Genomic DNA, 25263 nt, shown 5'->3' with positions numbered 1-25263 from the left:
AGTGTTCGTTCTTCCTGTCTATGAGCACGGTATACGCTCCCATTTATATCTTCTTTAGTTTCTTTCTGTGGTGTTTGATAATTTTCTGAGTGCAGGTCTTTTACATCCTTGGCTAAATTCATCCCTAGGTATTTTATTCTTTTGGAAGCAACTGTGAGTGGGCTTGTTTTCTGAGTTTTTCTTTCTGATAGTTTATTGTTGGTGTGTGAGAATGCAACTTATTTCTGGATGTTTATTTTGTTTCCTGATACTTCAATAAATTTACTTATCCGTTTTAGTAGGTTTCTGATGGAATCTTCAGGTTTTTATATAGAGTACCATGTCATCTGCAAGTAATGACAGTTTTACTTTTTCATTTCTAATTCGGTGTCTTCTATTTCTTCTTGTCTAATTGCTGTGCTAGCACTTCCAGTACTATATTGAATAAGAGTGGTAAAAGCAGACATCCCTTTCTTGCTTTTGATCTTAAGGGAAATGCTTTTAGTTTTTGCTCATTCAGTATGTTGGCTATTGGCTTGTCATGTATGGTCTTTAATATGTTGAGATATGTTCCCTCCATTCCCACTTTCCTGAGAATTTTTGAAATTATCTCTAGGTGGTGGATTTTATCAAATGCTTTTTCTGCATCTACTGATACAATCATGTGATTTTTATCTTTGTTTCTGTGGTGAAATCACACTTATTGATTTGCAGATGTTGTACCAGCCTTGCATCCTGGGATAAATCTGACTTGATCATGGTGTATGATCTTTTTAATGTGTTGCTCAATCCAAATAAATCCAAAATATTTGCTAATATTTTGTTTAGAATTTTAGCACCCATGCTTATCAGGCATATGGGCCTGTAATTTTCTTTGTAGTGTCTGTATCTAGTTTTAAACTTCTGATATTGCTGGCCTCATGAGTTTGGGACTCTTCTCTCCTAAATTTTTTGAAGTAGTTTGAGATAGGAGGGTGTTAGTTCTTCTTTGAATGTTTGGTAAAATTTCCCTGTGAAGCCATCTGGTTCAGGGCTTTTGTTTACTGGGAGTTTTAAAATTACTGCTTCAATTTCACTATTGGTAATGTCTATTCAGATTCTCTGGTTCTTCCTTTCAGTTTTTGAACGCTGAATTTTTCTACAACTTCATCAGCTTTGTCCGGATTGCCCCATTGGTTGGCAAAGAGGTGTTTGTAACGTATTCTTACCGTCCTTTGTACTCTGTGCTGCCAGCTGTTATGTCTTCTTTCATTTCTGATTTATTTGGGTCACCTCTCTTTTCCTTCAGGAGTGTGGTTAAAAGTTTCTAAGTCTTGTTTATCTTTTCAAAGAACCAGCTCTTGGTCTCACCGATCTCTTGGGTTGTTTTTTAGACTGTTTATTTTTATCCTTTTACTTTTAGTCTGTGTGTATCCTTCGTTCTGAGGTGGGTCTATTGCAGACAGTCTATGTACGGGTGTTGTTTTCTTTGCCAACCAACTGAGCCACCTAGCCTGGGTCAGTTTTAATATTTTAAATATCTTCTTCAATATTTTTTTAAAAGATTTTATTTTTAGACGGGGGCGGGGTGGGGGGCAGAAAGCGAGGAACATCCCTGTGTGGCTGCCTCTCGCGCGCCCCCTGCTGGGGGTCCGGCGCACAACCCGGGCCTGTGCCCTGCCTGGGCACCAGCGCCACCGACCTGTAAGCTCACAGGCCGGGGCTCAGTCCGCTGAGCCGCACCAACCAGGGCTCTTCTTTAACATTTAAATATTTATAATGTTGCCTACGTGCATAATGTGTATGGTACCTAACATAACCGAAGTATTGTTCATGTGAAAATTCACACTTCAATCAAAACACAGAGCAAGGGGGCTGGGCTTCCCAGGCCTCCGTTCCTCTAGGTTCCAGCGGATAGACCTGGGTCTTAGGCGAAGCGCCCAAACGACAATCCCCCTCTGCCCCCAGGCCCGGGGTCTGACCGGGGCTGCCTGGGCGAGCCAGGAAGCCCAGCCCCCGGGCCACACGGGAACTCCTGGGAGTCGGGGCTTCTCCGTGCGGGACAACACTGCCTGAGCCGGCAGCGCCCACCGGTCGGGGCGCCGCGCTCCTGTTCCTTCTGCCCCAGTGCACACCTGTCCCGACTGCGGCTGCGGGGGCCCCAGCCTCGGGCCCCCTCGCCCCGACGGGGCCTGGGGGGGCACGCGGGCCTCGCGCGACCGCAGCCGGCGCCCCCAGCCTGGGGCCCTGGCGCGGGGCCGAGCGCGGCGTGTGGCCGCTGTGCGCACCGGCAGACCTTGGCACCGCGCGCGGGGCCGCGCCCGAGGCTTCGAGTGGCGAAGCGCGAGAGGCTGTTGCTTGGCCTTCGAGATCCGCTGACGTCTAGAATCCGGGGTGCACATCTAGAATCCGGGGTGCACTTCTAAACCGGTTAGTGCTTCGCTGATAGCAGCGCCTGTTCTGAGATTCGGCCTGCGTGGGGGGAGGGCCTCTCTTCCTCGTCACGTGGTTTCCGCTGCGCGACTCCACCGGGCTCTTCCCTGAGAAACGACCCCCCACCCAGCTGCCACTCTGCCCGGCCGCGGTGACAGAGAACGCGAACGGTCCAGGCTTGAGGGGGTGGCACCTGCGTGTTCCCTGACAGCGAGATCAAGGCAACGGTGTGGGACAGGACGCTGGGATGCGGCCAAAGGAGAACAGGGCGCCCCGCATCCGCGGGCAGGACGCGGGGCCCAGCCCAGTCCTCCGCCAAACCCCGCCAGCTCTTGAGACAACTGGAGGGCTCCCTTACCATCGCGTCAGTCGCCACCCCAACTGCAGGAATCAGGGAAGAGCTGACTCATGCGTTCAACACTACCAAGAAAATTTAGGGGGGGAAAAAGAAAACTGACTAAAAAACCGCGAGTTGGGCAACGGTCACTACGGCTTTCACCTGAATTATTCATTGAGCTATTCAGTTGTTCTGTGTGGTTCAGTAATGGAATGTGTTTTATTTCACAGTAAAGTGTTTTGTTTTTTTAAAAAAACACCAGAAAGTTAAAAGACAAACTGGGAAAAAATATTTATATCACCGATACTATGAACAAAGGACCGATTTTCCCCCAGCATAAAAATCAGCTCCTTAGAAGCCACTGTGAACGGCAGCAGCCCAGCAGGACAACCGAGGAGGACACGGGGCTCCCAGACCAGGGAAACAACTGGCTGCTCCACGAATCGCGAAGGTCCAGCCTCCCTCCTGGACCCAGGTGGGCTGTTAAACCCCCGAGAGCTCTCTCCCCAGAGGTCACTTCAAAATCGAGGGCAGGTCCTTTTTACTTTTTCACCTGAAACCTGCCCAGGACCCCCGTCCACACAGGCGTTTGCTGTTTTCGACCTGGGATCGTTCTCACCTGGTCTGTTAGCCGTGGGCGGCCCCCTCCCCCTCAAATCAGCCCCCAGGATCGAGGGCACCTGCAGCAGCGCCTTGTCCTTCCGCCCGCAGGCTCTGCAGCGCTTCGCCGGCAGCGACTCTGCGGACACGGCCCTGCTGCTCCCCAGCGTGAACTGAGCTGACAGCTTTGGGCCTCCCCACATCAGCAGGTCCCCAAACAAGGACTGGGAGGGGGACCCAGGAGGAGCGACTCTGAACATTACCTCGTTCTCCTCTTCAAACAAACTTTCACACCTGACAAAGCTGAAAACGTGTGACCGCAGGAACTTTAAGGCGGGGATTAGCCGGTGGGGGTGGGGCGGAGGTGGCAGGGCAGGGACAGTCTGCGAAGAAAGAGCAGCCGACCTGCGGGCCTCCCCCTTGGCCACACATCAGGCGGCCCCGGGCTCGAGCTGCTTGGCTTTCTCCTGGAGCTCCCGAAGCCGGCTGCGACCCCAGCTGATGTGGCTCTGAAGGCTGGCCATATCTGCGGCCAGCTGCAGGCCTAGGGGAGGGGGAGAGAGGGTCACCGCGGGCCTGCAGCGGGACACGTGACTCCCATCTGCACATCCCAGAGCCCGAAGAGGCTCCCGGCCCCTGGGCTCTTCCGCTGCTCCTGCAACACCCCAGGGTCAGCCCTGTGATGGTGGCTCCGAACCACCCACCCCCGCCAGGTCTTTGCTAAAGCATCGCCGCTCCTAGAGACTTCCTAGACCCCCTTCTGTTGCACTGCCCCCCAGGAACTAAAAACCCACAGGTGGTTCTGCCGCCTCACGCCCTCCCTCTCTTCCCCCGTCCTTCACTGTCACGGTCCCTCACGGCTCCCACGCTCCTTCCTTCCACCCGCTTCCTCACCCCCAACAGCATCCCATGCTCTGGGCCCACCTCTTGGTGGCTTTCCCCCAGTGCCTCCGCTGGGTCAGCTGCTGCCCAGTCCCCGGCCAGCGCTGTCTGCAACCGGCCTGTCCCACAGTGGAGCTGGCCACACGTCTGACCCGCTCTGTCCAGGAAATGTGCTCTCCTTTGGCTCCTGGGACACCGCGCCCCTGGGCTGAGCTCCTGGTCTCCTCCCCTTCCTGCCCGCACTTCTGCCCGCACTCCGGGCTCCGCTGGCCTCACCCCATTGCAGCTTTAAGACGCCAGCACCGCGGGAACTGAAACACCAGTTTCGCGGTGGCTGGGCTCCCGCCTCTCTCGCCCCGGCTCAGGCCTCTTCCTGACTCCAGGCTGCAGATGTGCGCGCCCAACTGTTCACTCCGACTCCTCCACGCTCACGGGGGACGCACCACACCCAGCACCGGATGCCCTCGCTCGCCAGGTGCGGGCCACGTGGGCTCCGTCTTCATCCCTCCTCGCCTTGCTCCCCAGCTGCCGTGTCAGCAAATGCTGGGGGTTCTACGCTCAAAGCCTGCAGGTCCCACCGCGTGCTCACTCCTCCAGCTGTAGCCTAGGCCCGGCTGCTCCCGTCTGGCCCAGCCGGGATCCACGGGATTCCTCTCAAACCGCGCGCCAACCCCGTCACTCTGTGCTCTCAGGCCTCCTGGGCCCGGACCCCGCGGATCCCAGTGCCTGGCTCTCCCTGCCGCCCACTGGCCTCTCCTCTGGGTTCCCGTCCTTGCCGGCCCCTCTGCCTGGAACACTGCTGCCCCAGGGCGCCCATGGAACTCCCTCCTACCAAGAGGCCTCTGCGGGCCTCCCCCACCCCTGGTCCCACTGCATCCAGCACACCCTGCGCTCTCTCTTCTCACAGTCCTCATCACTTACGAATTCGCAGGCTGCCTTTCTCCCTCCACAGCAAAACACTGCACGAGGGAGGCTGGTCTCTTTCGTTTCCTGCTGTATCTCAAGCACCTACCATGAACCCAGAACATTGCTCCTACCTCGCTAGCAACAGCTCGTTAACAATTTCAGGGGAAAAAAGCAGCCATGCAACCAAAGCCTGCAAAGGAGAAACCTGCAGAGCCCCCTGCAGACGCATCGCAGCTCCGCGTGACTGCGCGAGCGCTCCCGCAGGCGGAGGGTCCCAGGGCCCACTCACCCTCCCGGAAGCTGGCTTGGGCCTGCCGCAGGCTGTGAGGGACCAGGATCCCAAACCAGTTCAGAGGGTCCGGGGGTGCGGAAGGGGGCTCTGGCTCTGGGCTCCTGGTGAGGCCCTTGCGCCTGCGCAGACCTGGAAAGAGAAAGGGTAGAGGTTGGGGTCTTATCACATGCCTTGTCTTCCAAGTGACAATGCTGAACTCTGAGCTCATGATCCTGGAAAATATTGACGGTTGGAAACTCTCCAGCTGACCACAAAAGGCACTTCTCCCTCCACTTGTGATTCAGGTGTGAGTCTCTGCACAGTTTCTCGTGACTCTCATAAAACCAACCGCTGTTTTCCCCGAACATGCTGAAAGGCCGGACTCTCCACCTCCCCGCGCTGTCTCATGAGTGACTACCTGAGATTGGCAAGTCTGTCCCCCTGAAGCTAGCATAAACATTTTCTTTTCAACTGACGGGGACTTTCCCTGATTGCACACCAACCCCCAACGTAAGAGACTTCACTTACAAGTCGTCTACTTTAAAAGTCTAAGGCAAAGCCACTGTGCTGAGACATCTGATCTCCATATCTGGGGTGCTCTCTCTTCCGCAACAGCCTGAACAAAATAATCTCCACGACTGTACTTTGTCTTCGACATGGGGAGGGGTCCCCGGAGGGAAGCGGGGGGCTCACCTGCCTCGCGGGGCCCCACCTCCTCCGGAGCCTGGGCCCCGGCTCTCACCACCCGGAACTTCTGCAGTCCATCCCGCTCCTCGCTGCAGAACGAGAAGGGGACGGGGATCGCTGACAGCACGGCCCGGACACCACCGACCCCCCCGTCCCAGCGCGCAAGGCTCCTCACCTGGTGCACACGCACACCTGAGGCTCCATGTGGGAGGCGTACTGCAGGGGCCCCACCGACTTGGCGCCCATGGCGTAGCGAGCTTTGGACAGCGAGAGCCAGCCCTGCGCAGGAGAGGGAAGCGCTGAGACTCGGCTTACCCGGCGTGTCCCCGCCCGCCCTCCCGCGTGCCCCCGGCTCCCACCTCCTCCACCCGGGCGTTCAGCGCCGCCCGCTTCGCCTCTAGCTCCTCCAGGTCCCCGAGCAGCTGCAAGAGCAGCGAATCGAGCTCCGCCCGGACGTCAGCCGCCGCCATGGCTCCTCCGCTCTCTGGTCCGGAGCCAGCCTCTTTCCGGTTGCCCAATCACCGCCTATGGTGCTGAGGTTATAGCCAATGGGCGCGCGAGGTCCGCCCTCAAGGGGCGATCCCAGGTCTCCTTCCGGTCGCCAATCACCTCCCACCGTGCCGGGTTCTAGCCAATGGGCGTTTCCAGCTGCGGGCGCTGAAGCAGCGGGGTCTCGGCTCCCAGGGCTGGCGTCTTTAGACCAGGGACGCGTTGGGGCTGAGGAGCCCGCAGCGCTCAGCCCCCGGAAGCGGGTCACAGCTGGAGCGTCGGCGAGGGCTGTGGGTGGTTCGGAGTCGCTTCTGGAAGCGGCCGCGTTTTAGAAGTAGGGCTATTGCTACGGTGATGGAAGGAGGCGTAGCGACCATTTTAAGGGAGAAGTGGCTCTAAATTGAGTTTGAGAAGGAGCCGGTAGCCGACCCTACGGTCAGCCGTTGTGCTGCTTTTAAACAGTTGCTGCACTATTTCATGCCGCCCATTACAATTTTAGCGGTACATCATCTTAAAATTGGACATCCTGCAGAGCGGCGACAGAGGGTGACGCCAAGGGCGGACATCTTTGTTGATGGCAGTCGTCACAACGTCCTAACACTCCCTCCGCTTATTGGATGCTCTAAGGGCAGCGCTTCCGGACTGGCCAGTCGCCTCGCGGCTCCCACCCGCTGTCCGCCATCTTAACTTTGGTCATGCTCGACCATCCCAGCTTCTAATCGCCTTCTTGAGTTTAGCGAAGCCTCTAATCGCCTTCTTGGTTGAGGGCGGAAGCGAGGTCTGCGTAGCGCAGGCGGCGGTCACACGTTCTAGACCCTCGTGGTAGCGGCGCTCAGGATGGTAGGGATGTCTGAGCTCCTGTTTGGGAGGTTGGGGGCTCGCGAAGGGCAGGGGGCGTGGTCCCTGGGCTCGGGGTGGGTGGTACCCGGGCCCCGGGTGCGCGTGGTGAGGGGCGCTGACCGGCCCCACTGTCCCCCAGCTGCGCCGCGAGGCCCGCCTGCGCCGCGAGTACCTGTACCGCAAGGCCCGCGAGGAGGCGCAGCGCACCGCCCAGGAGAAGAAGGAGAAGGTGCGGCGCGCGCTCGAAGGTACGGCCCCAGCTGCCCAGGCTTATTTAGGGCTGTGGGTTGGCGTTTTAAAACCCAGCGTAAGTAAAGACGTGGGGGGGGGGGGTGTATAGAACGTGTTTACTTAGCATTTCTCTGGCAGTGCGGTTGGGCATCTTTTCCGGTACTTGCTGTCCATTTTCCTTGCCTGTTGCGTTTTCCTCTTGGCCTGCAAGTGCCCCTCCGTAGGGTGGTAAATTACTTGCCATTTACGCTGCGGTATCCAGGTTTTACAGCTTGACTCTCAGTGTTGCTTATAGTGCGCCTAGTTCCGATTTAAAGCTTGCACCGTGGTCCTCTAGGCATCCCCGCCCCCGGTGGGTTTCCCTCGTGCTCCCGTCTTTCGTTCAAGGCAGTGATCGCGCACGTCTTCCAGCCCTTTAGCGGTATTCTGAGTCCCTTTCATTTTTAGAGTGTTAATCTGTGTAGAACTTAATTGCCGTTATAAATGAGGATTCTAACTAACTTTGCAATGTTTCCCCCGCTTTTCATTTGCCTTACACATGAAGAGTGGGTCCCACATGCCTGACTGGAAGTGACATGTTTTTCTGTCCTGTTGTGTTAGTGCTTGTGTCGGGGAAGCTGTTTCTTATCGGAGGGGGCGTCACTTAGTACTTCCAGCTATTTTAACCTCACTCTGACGTTCCTGGGTGTCAGATGTGTGAGGTTTGTCTGTGGTCACGCGTGCGCATGTTTATACTGGGCAGCGTGGGAAGAGCTGCGACCTCTCCGCCCGCCTTAACCCGGAAGCGGTCAGGCCCACGCCGCGGGCGCGGTGGTGGAAGCGCAGTTTGGGGCATCAGGAGGTTGCGCAGTCAGTCCCCGGTCTGGACGCGGATGGGAGGCAGCTGATCGATGTCTCTCTCTCTCAAAAATCAATGAACATATCCTCTGTGGGAATTTAAAAAAAGAAAGAAAAATGAAATGGTCAGGATTCTGGGGTGGTTTATAGTTTGTATGGAGAAAGACGTGGGGCATTATTAAGGAGCCTTATTAACGCTAAAGAACGTCACAAGGAAACTGTAAGCCTACTTTCTCCCACCCTCGTATTGAAATTCAGGAATATTTTCCACAACTTAGGAAACTACAGTATTGAATATTGTTCAAAAGTAACCTGTTTCCTAGCTTTTGTGTGTGCTTATGCAGCACTGATTTTATCCCTAACTCAAACTGGTCAGTTTTCAGTTTTAGAGGTGGTATGAGGTTGTGCGTATTCTTGGCAGCTTTGTGTTTTTGTTCAGCATCATTTCTAAGGTCTGTTGCGTATAGCGGAGGTTTCCTTCAGTCAGGGGGGTGTGTCCCGCGGGCAGGATCTCCTGCGGGGCGCCTTGGAAGAGCCCGCATTCCCCGCGCGGCCGCGCTGAGAGCCCGTCTGCCAGGCCTCGCTTCAGTCCGCAGGGGGAGCCTCTTACCCAGCGCATCATGATTAGCGGTTTCGTGGTCCGAGGGCTTCCGGATTTCTGGTCCACCTTTTCATGGAACGCGCAGCCTAAAGCCTTCAGGCCATGAGACTCGGAACCCCAGAAAATTAAGTCTCCTGGAACCATGGTTAACAGGGTAGCCCGTAGGCAGGAAGAGTTCCCCACCTCCCACCCCTAATAGTTACGGATCGTCTGCCTGCTCAGAAAGGAGGAAGAAAGGTATTCTCCCACCAAGCCTGGGCAGGTTCCTCAGCCACGGCGCTGTGCTGAGGGCTCCCTGCCCGAGCCTCAGTCGCTCCTGTCTCTCCCTGCAGAGAACCACCTGATCCCCACTGAGTTACGCCGGGAGGCCCTAGCCTTACAGAGCTCCCTGGAGTTTGACGACGCTGGCGGTGAAGGTAACCTTCCTGGGTGCTCGGGGCCACCCCTTCTCCCTGCACGCGAGCTGCCGGGCCCCACAGCCTTCCTGAGACATGGCAGGGAAGGTGCCCCCCCCCCCCGCCCCGTGCGCCCTCCTGGCTCGCACCGGCACCGACCACACCTCGGGAGCCCGGCCTGAGCGCTCTGGTTCGGCGGAGACGCGGCGCACGTGCGGTGTGACTCCGCTGGCTTCCACTTTGGGTTGTTAACTGTCCCCCTTGCTGGAATGTGAGTGCTGCTGGGACAGGACAGTGTCCACCGCGGTCGCTGCTGTGTCCCCAGCTCTCAGCGCTTCCCTGGCATGCACGTGTTTAAGGAATCACAGAGGCTGTGAGCACTGTCATGAGAGGTGGGAGCCTGTCACCACTGGTCTTTACAGGGCCTGGAATTAACGCTAACACGATAGCCACTAGCCTTGTGTGACTGGCACAGTCCAAATAGCTGAAGTTAAATTTACAAATTCAGTTCCTCGTCTGCGCTTGTCCTTGTAGCCCCTGTAGCTTGGGTGGCACCCTGTAGCCCAGCGTGGGCGCGGAGCGGCCTGTCATCGAGGGTGCGGTCAGGTGGTGCAGCTCGGGGCGGGTTTGACCGCCCCCGTTAGCACTTCCCTTCCCAGGATAATGTCCCGACGTTCTTGCCCCTCTTGCTGCTGACAGGTGTAACCAGCCACGTGGATGATGAGTATCGATGGGCAGGGGTCGAGGACCCCAAGGTCATGATCACTACTTCCCGAGACCCCAGCTCCCGCCTCAAGATGTTTGCAAAGGTACCCGTAGCGGGGAGTGCGCGGCGCCCGGGAACCAGCGGCCCAAGCCTGACCCGTGCGTGTGCCGGTGCAGGAGCTGAAGCTGGTGTTTCCGGGAGCCCAGCGCATGAACCGCGGCCGACATGAGGTGGGGGCGCTGGTGCAAGCCTGCAAAGCTAACGGGGTCACCGACCTGCTGGTGGTCCACGAGCACCGAGGCACGCCCGGTAAGGCGGGGGGGCAGGGGGTGGGAGCAGCCGCGGCCGGGGCGGCCGTCCGCGGGCGGGCATGGCCCCTGACGGCCTGCCTGGCCCCCAGTGGGGCTCATCGTCAGCCACCTGCCCTTCGGCCCCACCGCTTACTTCACGCTGTGCAACGTGGTCATGCGGCATGACGTCCCTGACCTCGGCACCGTGTCGGAAGCCAAGCCTCACCTCATCGTGCATGGCTTCTCCTCCCGCCTGGGCAAGCGGGTGAGTGCGGGGCCGCGGGGCGCGGGCTGGGCCAGGGCGCCAGGCGGGCATTCCCGTTATTCTCGTTCTCCCCTGCTCTGCCCCAGGTGTCCGATATACTTCGTTATCTGTTCCCCGTGCCCAAAGACGACAGCCGCCGGGTCATCACCTTCGCCAACCAGGACGACTACATCTCCTTCCGGTGAGTGTGTGGGCTGGGCCCTGGGCTGGCCTCCTGACCTCCGTGTCCCTGCGCTGTCTGTGGCTGACCTGCGCCCGCGCCCGCCTGCCCTTGCCCCAGGCACCACGTGTACAAGAAGACCAGCCATCGCGACGTGGAGCTGACAGAGGTCGGGCCTCGCTTTGAGCTGAAGTGTGAGTTTGGGGCCTCGACCCAGGGCTGGTGGGGGTGCGTGCTGTCTGTGTGGGTGACGGTGCCCCCCTCCCCTCCCCCACTTCACCAGTGTACATGATCCGCCTCGGCACACTGGGGCAGGAGGCCACTGCAGATGTGGAGTGGCGCTGGCACCCCTACACCAACACCGCTCGCAAGAGGGTCTTCCTGAGCGCCCAGTGAGCCCGCGCGAGCGCCCTCTGCTGTGGACCGGCCTGGGCAGGTCAGAACGAAGCCTGCCACCCCAGCCCACCTGCCTCCGAGTGGCCCGACCGCTCTGCTGTCTGGGGACGTGTGCCGGACAGTGTGCGCGGGGTCTCCCCATGCAGCGACCTTGCAGCGCTGGACGCTCTCAGGCCTGGTGTGGACACCGCCCAAGACAATGCAGGGTGTGCCGGCCTTCCCCAGGGCCGTGGGGGGCGGGGGGCCCGGTCCTCGGGGAACCTGGGCCCCGTGAGAGCCCATCTGCTGGGGGCTGACGCAGGGGCAGGACCTGGTCGGTGCTCCCAGGCCTCTCTGCCTGCCCAGCACCCGGCGCGCCTCCCATCCATTCAGCAGGCCATGGGGCAGCGCAGGGACTCCCCGTACTCGCTCCTTTTGCCCCTCCTCTGCCCGCTTGCCTCGCTTGCACCCGGGCTCTGGTGGCACCCAGAGTGGGTGTCGACAGCCTGTATAATGCGCACAAGCTGATGGGGGGCAAGGGCAGGTGGGGACAGGGCTCTTAAGACAAAGGTCGGGTGGGGGATGGGGAAGCCTCTGCAGGAGCCTGACAGGTACATGGGGCAGCAGGGCCACCTGGATGACCCACGCAAAGACCGAGGCAGGCAGTCTCATCGGGGTCCCAGGGGCAAGACCCACGGGACCAACTGACCTCGCACATGCCCGCGAGTCCAGTTGGTTCTGGGGCTCCTGCAGCCTCCCACAGCCTCACTTCACCGATGAAGACACCGTTAAGTTTTTTGTAAAACAAACAGCAGCAACTGATGGATATTTCTCCTCCTCCCTTCCTCGTCACCCTCTAAAAGAAAATCTTAATAAAAAGAAAATAAGCAACATACAAACGATTTACTATGCACTGTCCCGCGGCCTCCACTGTGTTGAAGCATTTTAAGTATTTAATTCTTCCCGGGTCCTTGAAGAACCCCGCGTGCGAGGCTCCGCGGCGCCGTGGGATTCCAGCGCCCAGGCTTCCTCGGCGGTTGCCTGCAGCCTGCAGGGCGGGTGGGGTTCCACGGGAGTAACACTTCCCGGAAGTAAATGGGACGGCAGCGCCGCTGGTGACGGCACTGCCCGAACCTGCCGCGGGTGGGTGGGTGGGTGGCTGGAGCCCCCGCCCCCAGCATGAACTGAAGACACACTTGCGCCAAACGAATCAATGCTTTTTTTTGTATAAAAAGCCCCCTCTATGCTCGTGGGGGAACGAGATGTAAAACTCTGGCTCGTGGTAAGTCAGCAGCGTGTTGTGCGTTTAAAATAGGCTCGGTTTTTCCGGTCACCACTGTTTTAAGCTCCACACTTGACCGGAGAACGCAACCTCGCAGGTTTGACAAGGCATTTCATACACAACCCAGCGGAACACAATCCACAACACAAAACCAGATAAAGCAAAATCAAGAACGACGAAAACCACCTACCAACACGTAGAAAAACAAGGTTCCTCTTCAAAATTCCAAAAAAAAACACCTTACGACGAACTTTTTGCAGTCGCACTGGTTATTATACAAATTCACTGTTAGTACTACTCACTAAGTTTCACGCAAATCTAGTCTTCATTTTTTTGTCTAGTATTAAGAACCTTAGATATCAGGGGAGAGCGCGAACGCAGTCCCCCACTACCACAAATTATGCAGTCGAGTTTCCCACATTTGGGGAAATCGCAGGGGTCAGCACATCCGGAGTGCAATGGATAAGCCTCGCCCTGGGAAAACCACCTTCGTGATCATGGTATCTCCCCTGCCAGGTAAGTATGAGTTGCTCGCTCGCCCTCCGCCGGACCCTCGCGCTCGCCTCACTTTGCACGCACGGCGACTGGCCTCGCGCCGCCGCCGCCCCGCCCCGCCGCCTCAGCGCCCCGCGCCGCAGCCTCGCCCGCCGCGGCCACAGCCTCGGGGCGTTTGCGTTCGGGACTCGGGGAGGGGGCGCGGGCGGAGCGGGCCCGTCAGCCTCTGCGCGCATGCTCATCTGCATACGCCCCGCCCCGCCGTGATGTCACGGCGCTCCGCCGGCGTTCCCTACTGAATGCCGTTTTGCAGTCGTGCGGGACTGTGCACTATGGCTGGAAGGTACATCATTTCTGTTTCATTGCGAGCTCTGGGACATGTTCCTTCTACAAATCCCTAGTTACTGCCCTTTGATGGGAAGTCATTCTTGCCTCCTGGGGTTTCACGTTCTTAACCAGCTAAAGACTCCAGGGGAACCTCTGTGCTTGCTCTTGTGAGCATAGGCTGTTCCTTCCAGGACTCTGCCCGCAGCCCCCCAGCTGCCATGGCCTCCCGGAGCCTCCGCGTCCGCTGCTCAGCGCAGTGGGTTCCCCAGGGTCTTGCGTCCTGCAGCCCGCGGTGGGGAGCGCGGCAGACACAGCGTGCCAACCCCGTCTTCCCTGACTCAGAGATCACTCCTGCCTGTGGTCCAGCGTCTGAAAGCAGCGGCTCCGCCCTCCTGCCCACAGTGGCGCAGCGACGCTTACTGGAAAGCGACGGAGAGAGGACAGGGGGCCAGACGGGAGACCAGTTGCAGGGCTCCGTGAGGCGGACAGACAGGCACCATGCTCCCCTTGCCCAGTCACCCTGATTCCTTTGGCGGAGGCGGCAGCTTCCTGAAATGGGCCCGGTTTCGTGGCCTCCCCAGGAGGCACTGGAGCCCAAGGTGGACAGGGAGGAAACGCCGGCATCCGGGCTGGGCTCCTTGCTCCGGCCCCGTGTATTTCACAAGCATTTCCTATCCCACCTGGCGTGGACCCCCCACCACAGCCCGCCCACTCGCCCGGCTAAAGTCCCGCAGAAGCGCAGCAAGCCACGGCGAAGTATGTCGCCACGCTCGGCGCCGGCACCTCTGAGAGTGAGGTGCACCCCAGACGGGAAGGGTCGGCCACACTGGGGCTCACGGGCACGTGCGCTGGTCACCAAACCCCACAGCCTCCCCGCCCCTCATTCTCCCCGAGAACCCAAGCCCGGTTTCCGAGGACCCCACACCCCCACGTCCCTCGGGGGCCAAAGGCAATGATAGTCTAAGGTTTCTCTTTGGTCCTGAGCTGCTGGTCTCCGCAGATGGGGACATTCGAGGCTGGGGTTCTCTGCAGCTGCACAGAATGGAATCTTCCCGAAGGCCCCCGTCAGACGGCCATGGTCCGGCCTCCTGGGAACCCGGGGACCACAGCCCCGGGGCTGCTGGTCTTCATGGGGGACAGCCGGGGGAGGCCGACACTGCGGGGCGTGGGAGGGGGCACCGGGAGCGCCCGCTGCCGGGGGCGGGGGGCAGGGCGAGGGCAGAAGACGGGACACGCTGCTTCCAGTTTGAGAGGCAGAACCGGACAGGAAAAGTGACTGCGGCCTCAGGGGCAGGGCAGGGCACCCGCTGGGCACCCGAGGCTTCAGAGGGCCACCTCCGCGGCGGCTCCCCGCCAGTCCGCAGGGGAGGTGATTCCCCGCGCATGCGCCTCTAATCTCCGGAGTCTTAGAAGGGAAGAGGGCAAGGACCCTCCCCGGGCACCTTTTGTGTATACACAGTCCCGCCCCTGCTCGCCCCGCTTTGGCTTTGTCCCCAAAGTGTAGACGGCTCCTTATATTCTTTTTTAAAAAATAATCCTTTCTCTTTGAAAAATTTTATTGATTGACGAGAGAGAGAGAGAGAGAGAGAGAGAGAGAGAAAGAAACAGGTGTTTATTTGCTGTCCCACTTCCTGATGCATTCCTTGGTTGCTTCTTGTATGTGTCCTGAGCGAGGATGGAACCCGCAACCTAGGCGCGTAGGACCGCTGCTCTCAGCAGCTGACCACCCGGCCCGGCCCCTCACTTCCCGGGTGCTCTCTCCAGTTGGGCCTCAGCATCCTCCCGTTGAGGCCCCGCTGTTGGCTTCGCGGAAGCCGCAGCCTAGAACGGGCCTGGGCGCCAGGCGGGGGCGCCCTTCCGCGGAGCGCAAAAAGGGCCAGGCACCTCCTTCGAGCCGGACTCGAACCAGCGACCTAAGGATGTCCGCGTGCACATGGCCTACAGTCCTCCGCTCTACCAGCTGAGCTATCGAAGGGCGCACGCTGCCAAGTCTGGGTCTTGGCTATTTCTTAAAATGACCGACGCCAAGACGCTGGTGCCCAGAAGGCAAACAGGCACTGGGGTGGCCGAAGGCCCCTTTGATGGGCGCCGGCAGCCGCCACCGCCCCCTTTCTGGGCGGACTAACGCGGGTAGGCGGTGGCCCCGGCCCGCGACAGTGATTTTCAGAACGCCCGTCCGGGCCTTACCTGTTGCCTCATTTGCCCTTCTTGTGCCCCTCTGTGCGGGGGTGGGGAAATGACAGCGACGCGTGGGCAGGAAGCGGGTAGGAAGGGGAGGGGAGGGGCGCTGGCGAACTGGCTGTCCGGGGCAGGCTGGGGAGGATCACCGGCACCGGGTCTGTGGCGGCGAACAGCCTGGCCGCCTGCTGGATTTTTAGTGTCTTTAGTTCAAAATTACTCTTCTGCCAAAAATGCGTGAGCCAGCCTTAAGTCTCCTGATCAATTTTCCCGCGGCAGTCCTCGCCACCCTGGCGACCGTAGTGGTTTCTTGGGTGGGAGCGGGACGAGGAATCCGCTCCCGCCATTCCTCTGCTCAGAACCTCTGGCTCGCTCAGGTTGAAAGCCTTACAGTAGTGTGTCTGCAAGGCCCGCGTGACCGCGCCCCGACCCGGCCACGAACGCAGTCCCACCCGGCCCCACCGGGCTTTCCTCCCCCTGCAGTGCGCGCCGAGGACGCCCTTCCCTCAGGAACCCGAGACGGCCCCCTCCGCTCCCGCAGGTCTCAGCTCGCACGGCTCCTCCCCGCCTGCTTGTTGGGCACAGCCCCCGCCCCTTGCTGCGAGTCCCCATCCCCTTCCTATTTTTCTCCCCATCCCCCACTCCCCACCCCCGCCAGGTCCTAACACCTAGCATACCAATAAAATTACCTACTGTGTCCCTTGTCAATTTTCTCCCACCCAACTCCTCCTGGAAGCACTAGGAAGGCTTTTGTTCCCAAATTCCTGAGCGCTGTCTGGCACGGAGTGTGCCCTCAATGCGCCATTGCTGAATGGAGAAATGCTCACTGTCCTCGCAGAGATCAGGATACAAAAGAAGGGGCCAGGGTTCGGGGAGGGGGGCGGTGCAGTCATCTGGTTGGATCACGAGACGGAATTTCTCAGGTTGACAACTGCAGGACTATCACGAAGCACGGAGCAACCCACCCAAGCCGCTCCCTGTGCCCAGAGACGGGGCCAGACCCCAGCGTGCGGTAGCAGCGTCAGGTCCTTAGGAGCGACCTCCTGAGCTCACTAAATGCTGGCCTGAGAAAGGTCAACGCCTGACCTTTCCTAGAAATGCTTATTCCTTTGAAATGGAGCCGAGGAGGACAGAGCCCGCCTCCTAGGCTGGGGGTGCGGGTGGGGACAACCTCCTAACTTCACACTGCCTGCCCACAAATGCAGCTGGCCTGGCTGCTTTGATGCGTACCAACCCTTTGCGGGTTTTCACTCCTCTGACTCCATTGAGCGCACCTCCCCCGCCGCATTCTTCCTCTAAAACGCCCCCATCACTGCTGCACGAACGGAGCGCAGCTTTTCCCACTCTGTCGGTAGTTACTGGGCAGAATCTGCTCCACCACTTTCACCCTTGTCTGCTGCTTTCACCCTTGACGGAGTCCGTCCAAGTCAGAGAGGACTGGGGGCTCGAGGCAGGGCGCGCAGAGAAGACGGGAGGTCGCCTGGCGCGGACCGCGGGCCTCCGTGGCGACCCCGCCCAGCTGCGGGGGGACCTGGTTTCCTTCCTACAGAATTTAGCATCCTGGGTTTTCGTTCGCGTTACTAGGTCAGGCCGCCACGTATTCCGAAGCCTGTTGTGTCACTTTGGCTCAAAAAGATCCCATGAATAAGCAGGACCACGATTTCTGATCGAGCCACTCAGCACTAACGTCAACCTGCAAAAACGCCTTTCCTGAACTTTCGGTTACGTGATGAGCTGAGCAGGCGAGGACAAAAATGGGAGGGAAGTTGCTTTTGCTGGAAGGAAGGCGAGGCCAAGCCGGAGCCCTGACCCACACCTTCGCTGGGCCCGCGGCTGCCGCTGGCGCCGGGAGACTGTGCAAAGAGGACGTCACGGTGGGGGCGTGGCGTATGCAGATGAGCATGCGCGCAGAGGCTGACGGGCCCGCTCCGCCCGCGCCCCCTCCCCGAGTCCCGAACGCAAACGCCCCGAGGCTGTGGCCGCGGCGGGCGAGGCTGCGGCGCGGGGCGCTGAGGCGGCGGGGCGGGGCGGCGGCGGCGCGAGGCCAGTCGCCGTGCGTGCAAAGTGAGGCGAGCGCGAGGGTCCGGCGGAGGGCGAGCGAGCAACTCATACTTACCTGGCAGGGGAGATACCATGATCACGAAGGTGGTTTTCCCAGGGCGAGGCTTATCCATTGCACTCCGGATGTGCTGACCCCTGCGATTTCCCCAAATGTGGGAAACTCGACTGCATAATTTGTGGTAGTGGGGGACTGCGTTCGCGCTCTCCCCTGATTTTTACGGTCACAAAGACAGATTGAAAGTTGTGGGGTTTACATGTTAATCTTAGTGAGTTCAGTTTTGGGGTATGTCTTAATCAATCATGTTGGAGTTACAGTACAATTCCACACGGTGGGGTTGGGGAAGCGTGTCTTTTCATTTTTCGCGCTAATTTTTAATGAAAAGTGGCTCGAAAATATACGAAAATGGGGTTTGTTATTCATGAGAATTGTAAGCTAAAGTCAGTTACGTGTTGTTTAACACCTGCGGGAACGGCTGTGATCAATGCATTCACAAGCGACACGTGATGGTGAGGATCTCTTGGGACACGTTGGTGGGAATGCAGACTGGCAGAGCCACTGTGCCGAGAACGCGGTGCGGAGTTTACACGGAAAAATTAAAAACGAGCTTATTACAACCCACGGGTTGCGCTTTTGGGGATTTCCAAAGGAACCGAAAAAACACTACTTTGAAAGAGAGCATAACCAGCCTGATGTTCATAGCAGCCTTAAAGGTTATTCCACCCGGAGGAAATCCTACTACGTGCAGCAGCACGAATGGACACAGAGGGTATGGTGCCCGGTGCAATCAGTCATAGAAAGATAAGCGCCGTATGATTTCACTTACATGTGCAACCAAAAGAACAAAATAAAAGGAACGAACGAAAGGAAGGGCGCGGTGGGGCACTGGGCGAGGGGTGTGGGGCTGAGAGGCACGAACTGCTTGTCCCCAAACAGCCCTGGGGAAGGAAGTACAGTACAGTAAATAGAGGCAGTAACAGCGTGATGACTAAATGCGGTGGCGGCTGGGAGGCTGGAAATACCAAGGGGAAGGCTTTGTGAAGTATGTAACCACTACCCTGTACACCTGAAACTAATGCATAACTTTAAAAAGTAACAAAAATAAATAAGTGAAAAAGAAGCAAAGGCCCCAACAGAATCCCCACCACTTTGGATATAATTTGTCATCACCATCTTTACAACTATGTGATTATGGACTCAAACTCCTACCATGGTGAAGGCAAGAGAATTTGCTAGTGGGTTTACTCCTACACTTCTCTCGCACAGTGAACGGATAGATTCCTTTCTCCTGTAGATTCTTCCAGTCAAGCCAGTTAACAAGATACTTTTGTCCACTTTAGGGGCTGAATACCTGGATACATATTAGCTTTATCTTGGTATTATTTTTTTAAAAAATCAGTAACAAAGATAGTCCTGCTTTTGCTCTACCAATAATTACCAATAATTGAATTGTTGGACTGAGTCCAGACGTGCCGATACAGCAAGAGCGCAAGTGGGAACTGGGGTCCAGCCCTTGTGACAACCGCAGTCCAGTCCTCCTGAGGTGCTGGCTCCCCCCGGGGGCATTGGTCCAGCTCCTTTTTCCTTTCGATAGCAAAGAAATGACCCGTGGACATCAGCATCCACAACAGAAATTTGCTAATGGTTTATGTTCTAACCCCAGTATTTGAGTTAAAATTCCACTAGCAGCATCTTTATTTCCATGACAAAGTGGGAAGGTTTTCCAAATTTTGGAATCCCCGAGGCTGACTTCATTTATTCAAATATTTTTTTTCTAGGGCACCCAACCAGAGATCTGGGGACACTGTCCCGCGACGTCAGCAGCTTTGCCTTTCTGTGAAAACTGACACCTGCAATACCCAACTAGTCCCCTCAATTGTCTAAGGACAGCTCACTAAACACCAGGCGACTTCAAGACTGTAGCACTTTGCAGCCTTCAGCTGACAACATGCCCTAAGTATTTTGCTTCGGTTTCACAGTACTGCAATCTGCTTGGAGAAGCCTTGCGTCCCTGAAAAGCAAGGAACTGGAACAAAGCCAAGGCATGGATTTCACACTGTGCTTTCGTTTGGGCGGCTACCAGCCAATCCACGTGCAGAGTAATGTGGGTCCTCTGTGAGACTCACTTCTCTCAGTTTTCCTATAAATTCCTAGAGAAAAAGGAGAGGCCGCAAATCCTTGGGGAATCCTTCACCACAACTATGGCACTCCATAAATGAAAACAAACAAGAATTTAGACTTATCTGCAAGAAGGATAGAAAAGGAAAAAAAAAAAAGCGGACTGTAGATCAACTACTGAGAGAAACTGCCGATGACCAGGTGGAGGAAATAGGGTAATTGCGGAGGTAGGGACTACGGTGATAAATGTTAATGGAATAACACACTTATTTATTTTTCTAAGATCTTGTACAAATCTGCATATTGGTCATTTTATCAAAGATACATTATCTTTACAGGACGAGTTGAGTGCTCTTTAAAAAAATCTTTTTTCTAATTCTTTCATGACTGGTTGTATTCCTTCTCATTGAGTTTTTTACAACCGATGATAATGTCTTACACTTGACCATGGCTTGTCCTTTTGGTGAGTCATTTTCATTGGTTCTCTAAGGAAATGGGTGTCATTACTCCCAGAGGCGGGCAGCTGCCAAACCCGGGCCTTTTTCTCCGGGAAGCGCCACACACATCCCGTGTCCAGCACAGAGCGAGAGTCTTCCGTTTGCACGACATGTCCCCACCCCGCCCCCCGCCCCCGCACATTACAGGAGACGCGAGAGAAAGCACACACGTTCCTACGTCGGAGAACCTAAGAACCGCGGAGAAAAATAAGCGCCAGCAGGTACCAGAAAGGGTAAGGCCACGATTAGGTGGAGGAACGTTTCTGACACGTGGTCGGCTCACCCGGCCGCGCCCCTGAGGTTCCCTCTACCTGCCAACCTCGAGCAATGTGCCAGTTGGTCCCTGCCCGAGGGTTTTGTTGTGATTCGCTCTTCCTGAAATTTCGACACTCTCCAGCCTCTTTCTGCAATGCTTCGTCCAGCGCCCTGGCTTCTTGCACGAATGGCCTACAGCTTCCCCTTCTTCTGCTGAAAAAACATTAGGCCGGACTGCAAAGCTGGCTCGGCCTGCCCTGAAACACCACGGGCTGTGGCTTCGACGGGATCCTCCCTTAGCTCCCGAGGCTGGAACTCCAAGGCCAAGGGGTTGGCAGGTCCGGGCTCTTCTGAGGCCTCTGCTCAGACCAGGATCCAGAGCACAGGCGCACGACCGCACCTTCGCACAGCCAGCCCCGGCCTCCTCTGGCGGCAGGACCCACTCACTACCATGTAGTCTCCTTCTGTCCCGCTCCCTTCCCAGACTGTCCCCTCTTCGCCTTACCCCACAGAGCCCAGCGGGACCTCCAGTAGGAGGCTGGCCAGTCTCTCGAAGCCGCGTGCCCGTCCCCACAGCTGTGCCCCGCTCTCCAGACTCGCGCCCCGCGGGACGGGGAGCATCCCCAGGTCGCCAGCTCCCGCCCTCACGCCTCCTGTCCCATTTCTCTTGCGTGCTCGGAGGCTAACCCTCCCCTCACTCTGAAAACACCCGAGCCCTTCTTGCTGTTTAGTTCAAGTTCACTGGCCCTTTCTTTGCGTTGAGCTTTGGGAACCGACGCGCCACGGGGACTCCTTAACCGCAGAGGTGCCACTGCGTCTGCGGCTGAGGTCGCCCTGCGATCCCGCCCTGACACTTTTCTCGCCCCCAGGTCGCGAACTCGGCCCAGTGGCACGTTGTGGCTCCGCTCCGCGCCTTCAGGCCACCTGGGGAGAGCCAGCCTTGAGCGTCGGCGCAAAGACGCGCTCCCAGGGCTGGCGGACATCTGGCTTCTACACGCAGGAGCTCGCACACCCGGACCGTGCTGGGTCGGTCCTCATGCAAATGAGGGCTCCAAATCCTCACTCTCGGATTGGTTCAGAGGGGGACCCACCTGAACCAGTAAAATAGAGCCACTCCGTTTGTGGGATGCCTCGCTCCCATTGGCTGAAACAGGATTCCAGGAAGTCCTCTATAAGGGCCACTCAACTGCCCCACCCCCGGTGCAGTTTGTAGGGGGCCCCGGGGCTGAGACGGTTGCTAGGCTTTGTTCTTTTTAAGTCTGGGCCCCGGGAGACTGTCTGAGTATGTGCCTGCTTTCTCAGGGTTCGCACCCCGGAATGATCGCCCCTGCACACCAACCACTCGCCCCCACCCCCTTCTAGGCTAGCCTTCCCCTCGCCCCCGCCGCAGTGGGGACACGCCAAGGCGAGGCCCCTACCCGGAGACCCCGCCCTCTCCTCAAGGACCGTCCCCTTCTCCGCTCGCCGGCCCCGGCGGTGCGGAAGCCCGCGGTTAGCGCGGTCCCCCCAGGCCCTCCCTCCCGCAGCGGTTTCACTTCCTCCCCTCCGCCCCTCGGGCAGGCGTGTCTCGGGAAGGAGCAGGCCTTCCTCCGTGCCCCCAGCCCTCGCCATGGCCGACACGTACGCGGTGGTGCAGAAGCGCAGGGCCCCTCCGAGCACTGGGGCGGGGGCCGCGGCGCCCAGCCCGGAGGAGAGACCGGTCTACAGCCAGGTGATGCCGCGCGCCCGCCGGCCGCAGGCACCCGCGGAGGACGCGCAGTGGGCGCTCCCGGGCTGCGGTGAGTCGGGAGGCTGGGGAGGGCCGACCCCACCTCCTTCTCGGGACCCCCTGCCGGGCCTCCGCGCCCCCCCCCCCCCCCCGCAACAGCCGGCCTGGCTCCCCGCCCGGCTGCTGCCCCCGCGCTAGTCGCGACAGGAAGTGTCCCAGTTCAGACTGCAGGCCCATGGCTGGGGGCGCTTCCCCGGGAAGCCGCCTCATCTCAGCCGAAGTCGGGGACCCGCCCTCCCGCCCTCCTCCCCTCCCCTCCCCTGCCCTCCCCTCCCCTTCCCTAACCCTTTCCCCCAGTCCCCGCCGGAGCTGACGCGTTGGGGCTGGCTTCCTGCCTGCAGCACCTGCTGACCCCGGCCTTGCTGGGCCTGGCACCTACGAGGACGTGGCCAGTGTAGCTCAGACCGGTGGCCTGGGTAAGTCAGACAAAGCCCAGGTGGCTGGGACTCTGCAGCGCGGACTGAATTCCGGAGGGGCTGCAGGGCACCGGGAGAGCCTGAAGGCTCGGGGCGGCCTCACCCAAGGCGCCTACCTGTGCGCATCTTAGCTCCTCCCTGAGACCCCTGGCGCCCCTCCTTCCGCAGGCTTCAACGTGCGCGTTGGGAAGCCTAAAGGGCCACGCGACCCTCCTGCGGAGTGGACCCAGGCGTGAGGGCTGCACCGCCCGCTTGCTGCGTCCGCCGCCTGCTGTGCCCAGCCCACCTGCTGCTCCGCGCGGGCGCCTGGACCATGGGAGGCTGTGCTCTGCTGTGTGAAGTGCTGGGAATGGAAAGGCTAGGCCTGGACCAAAATAAAGTTTCTCAGGGTGGGAAAGTGGGGACTTCGCCCGGTGACTGTAGAATTCAAGGCTGGAGCCAGGGGAGGGAGCTGGGAGCCGAGAGTTGGCCAGGCTGCGCCAGGCGGTCAGGGACGAACGCCAGGAATGGCTTGGAGCCCCAGCTGCCTCCCAGTTGTGAAGAGGAAGGTGCACAGATGGGCACAGATGTGGAAACTGACCCCATCACCACGTAATAAAGATGAGTTCCACTCAACATCTGAGCCTCTCTCCCTCATTCAGCTGATGCCACGGAAAAATGGGCTCGCCCACCATTCAGACAGATCCAGACTGGGCTCAACAACATCCAGGTAGGCTGGTGTCGGGCAGACAGGTGGAAAGATCTTCAGACGGACATGCGGACAGACCCCCAACGTGGCTAGGCAGGTGGCTGTCCCCCCGAACAGCCAACCCTTCAGAGGACAGTTTGCAGCTGGTGGTCCATCTCCAGCCAGAGACAGGCCAACAAACGACCTGACAGACCCCCGCCCCAAGTAAGAGAGACCAGCAAAACAATAGACACCCCCCCCTTCTGCCCCACTAGGAAGCTAGTCAGATTCCAGGCAGGTGGGTCACTAGCTGGACAGACCCGCCAGCTGAGTGGACAAACAAACATCCTCCTGGCTAGCCAGCCTCTCCTAGATGGGCAGACCCCCAGCTAGCTAGGTGGCCCCTCGGCCAGAGAGACACCAGCCACATAGGTCCTTGGCTGCACGCCCTAGTCAGCCGGCCAGACCAGGCAGGTCGGTGGACCTCCAGACAGGCGGACAGACTCCACCACGTGGCCACCCTCAGAGCCCACGTTTTGCAGACACATTGCTGCACCTCTTGCTGGAGATGACCAGGCAGAGTCCCTGCAACCCAGGCTACCTGCCAGCTGGGTGTACGGTGCAGGTCAGCAGGTCCTTCGGACAGGCTCCCTGCTGGCCGGGTGGACCTCCTGCCTCTCGGGTCGGACCCCGTCAGACGAAAGAACCGTTAAATAGACAGGTGGGCCCCCCAGTTCGACAGCGGGACTATCCTCAGCAGGGGGAAAGATGAGCTCCAAGCCAACTGACCGGCTAGATGCCGAGACACACCCCAAACCAATAGAGACCATGGCCTTTTGGGGACACCTCTGGAAAGCTGATGAGTATCCCGAGATTCCTGAGACCTCCCCTCACATCCCTGCCTTTGGAAAACGGACCAGAGCCGATAAGATGAAGGACCCAGCCCTGGCTGGTGGGGCTCGGTGGGCTGAGCGCCGGCCTGGGAACAGAAGGGTCAGCGGTCCGATTCCCAGTCGGGGCATCCGCCCGGGGTGTGGGCCAGGTCCCCAGTAGGGGGTGCACAAGGGGGGACCACACAGAGGCAACTCTGCCTCCCCCTCTCTAAAAAACAAAATCTTAAAAAAGATGAAGAGCCCAGCCTTCCCGTGTTCGCGCTTGCTCTCTCCCTCCCCCCTTCCTCTCCTCCAGTGCGTACCTTTGCCTTTCTCCTCAGCTCCCAGCGCCCTTCTTTTGTTTCTGTAACTTATTCCCTGAGTCTGCACAGCTCAGCTGGCTCTCTCCTACCTCCGTGACTTTCTAAATAAATTTCTTAGGCCAGAGTTCTTGGCTCTCAATTCTTACGAACTCGAGGACGGAGGTCTGACTCCGCTGTTCCCACGGTGAGTCCACTGTTGCCCCCCACCGGTGTCTCGGCCCCGGGGTGTTGCGCCGGTGACCCAATTTGGGAAAAAGGACTGCCGACCTCCGCACGGAGATCATCCTGCGTTGAGGATGGGCCTCCCGTCCAGTGACTTAGGTCCTAATAAAAGAGAGGAGGGCGTGAGGCGCTGGGGGTCTCTGACGACTTTCAGGCCAACAGCGCCTGCTGCTGAAATGCTCGTTCGCTGGAGAAACCCAGCCCCCGGCGTGAGCCGCGCAGCCCCTTTGTGGGCAAAGTGGGGAAATAGGCACAAAGGAGCGACTCTAGAACCAAACCAATCAGTGGGCGTCCACCAAGAACAAAGGGAGGTAGAAATTTCAAGCTTTTCTGGGACCCCTTTTTGGGGCCTGGCTGTCTCTCCACCTCCCTCATCCTCCCTCTCCTTGGCTCACGAGACTCCTGGATTTTGAGGTCTGTTAAGCTGGATTTGAGAACTAGTTTTCTCACCTTCTCGAGGTAGGCCTTTTAATCAATAACCCCTCCTTCTTGCTACAAACTGTGATGCATTGAACCTTTGT

General features: G+C 58.4%; 3 protein-coding genes and 3 non-coding genes across 6 annotated transcripts; 3 read left to right on the top strand and 3 right to left on the bottom strand.

The window, feature by feature from the left end:
- Positions 1-3011: 3011 nt before the first annotated feature.
- Positions 3012-6553, bottom strand: CCDC115 (coiled-coil domain containing 115). The gene is made up of 5 exons (XM_054586687.1): positions 6434-6553; positions 6250-6353; positions 6081-6163; positions 5406-5537; positions 3012-3872 (listed from the first exon to the last, which is right to left on the bottom strand). The coding sequence occupies exons 1-5, from the start codon at positions 6542-6544 to the stop codon at positions 3760-3762; spliced, it is 543 nt and encodes a 180-aa protein (XP_054442662.1). The 5' UTR covers positions 6545-6553; the 3' UTR covers positions 3012-3759.
- A 638-nt stretch (positions 6554-7191) lies between these two features.
- On the top strand, positions 7192-12162 carry IMP4 (IMP U3 small nucleolar ribonucleoprotein 4). Its single transcript, XM_054586686.1, has 9 exons — positions 7192-7403; positions 7543-7651; positions 9405-9488; positions 10167-10276; positions 10350-10482; positions 10574-10728; positions 10815-10909; positions 11009-11082; positions 11172-12162. The coding sequence occupies exons 1-9, from the start codon at positions 7401-7403 to the stop codon at positions 11282-11284; spliced, it is 876 nt and encodes a 291-aa protein (XP_054442661.1). The 5' UTR covers positions 7192-7400; the 3' UTR covers positions 11285-12162.
- A 743-nt stretch (positions 12163-12905) lies between these two features.
- LOC129081195 (U1 spliceosomal RNA) lies at positions 12906-13069 on the bottom strand. Its single transcript, XR_008530267.1, has one exon. It is a non-coding gene; the product is annotated as a U1 spliceosomal RNA (small nuclear RNA).
- A 2183-nt stretch (positions 13070-15252) lies between these two features.
- On the bottom strand, positions 15253-15342 carry TRNAY-GUA (transfer RNA tyrosine (anticodon GUA)). Its single transcript is given in 2 exon segments — positions 15253-15288; positions 15306-15342. It is a non-coding gene; the product is annotated as a tRNA-Tyr (tRNA).
- A 2311-nt stretch (positions 15343-17653) lies between these two features.
- LOC129081194 (U1 spliceosomal RNA) lies at positions 17654-17817 on the top strand. The gene has a single exon (XR_008530266.1). It is a non-coding gene; the product is annotated as a U1 spliceosomal RNA (small nuclear RNA).
- Positions 17818-22078: 4261 nt separating this feature from the next.
- PTPN18 (protein tyrosine phosphatase non-receptor type 18) lies at positions 22079-23261 on the top strand. Its single transcript, XM_054586685.1, has 3 exons — positions 22079-22252; positions 22584-22658; positions 22827-23261. The coding sequence occupies exons 1-3, from the start codon at positions 22084-22086 to the stop codon at positions 22892-22894; spliced, it is 312 nt and encodes a 103-aa protein (XP_054442660.1). The 5' UTR covers positions 22079-22083; the 3' UTR covers positions 22895-23261.
- The last annotated feature ends 2002 nt before the right edge of the window (positions 23262-25263 follow it).

The sequence above is a fragment of the Pteronotus mesoamericanus genome, unplaced genomic scaffold, assembly GCF_021234165.1.
Source record: "Pteronotus mesoamericanus isolate MK-2021 breed Mesoamerican mustached bat unplaced genomic scaffold, CSHL_Meso_final contig_94, whole genome shotgun sequence".
Taxonomy (NCBI): domain Eukaryota; kingdom Metazoa; phylum Chordata; class Mammalia; order Chiroptera; family Mormoopidae; genus Pteronotus; species Pteronotus mesoamericanus.
Note: the sequence above shows the minus strand (reverse complement) of the source record. Positions and strands in the feature narration are given on the sequence as shown.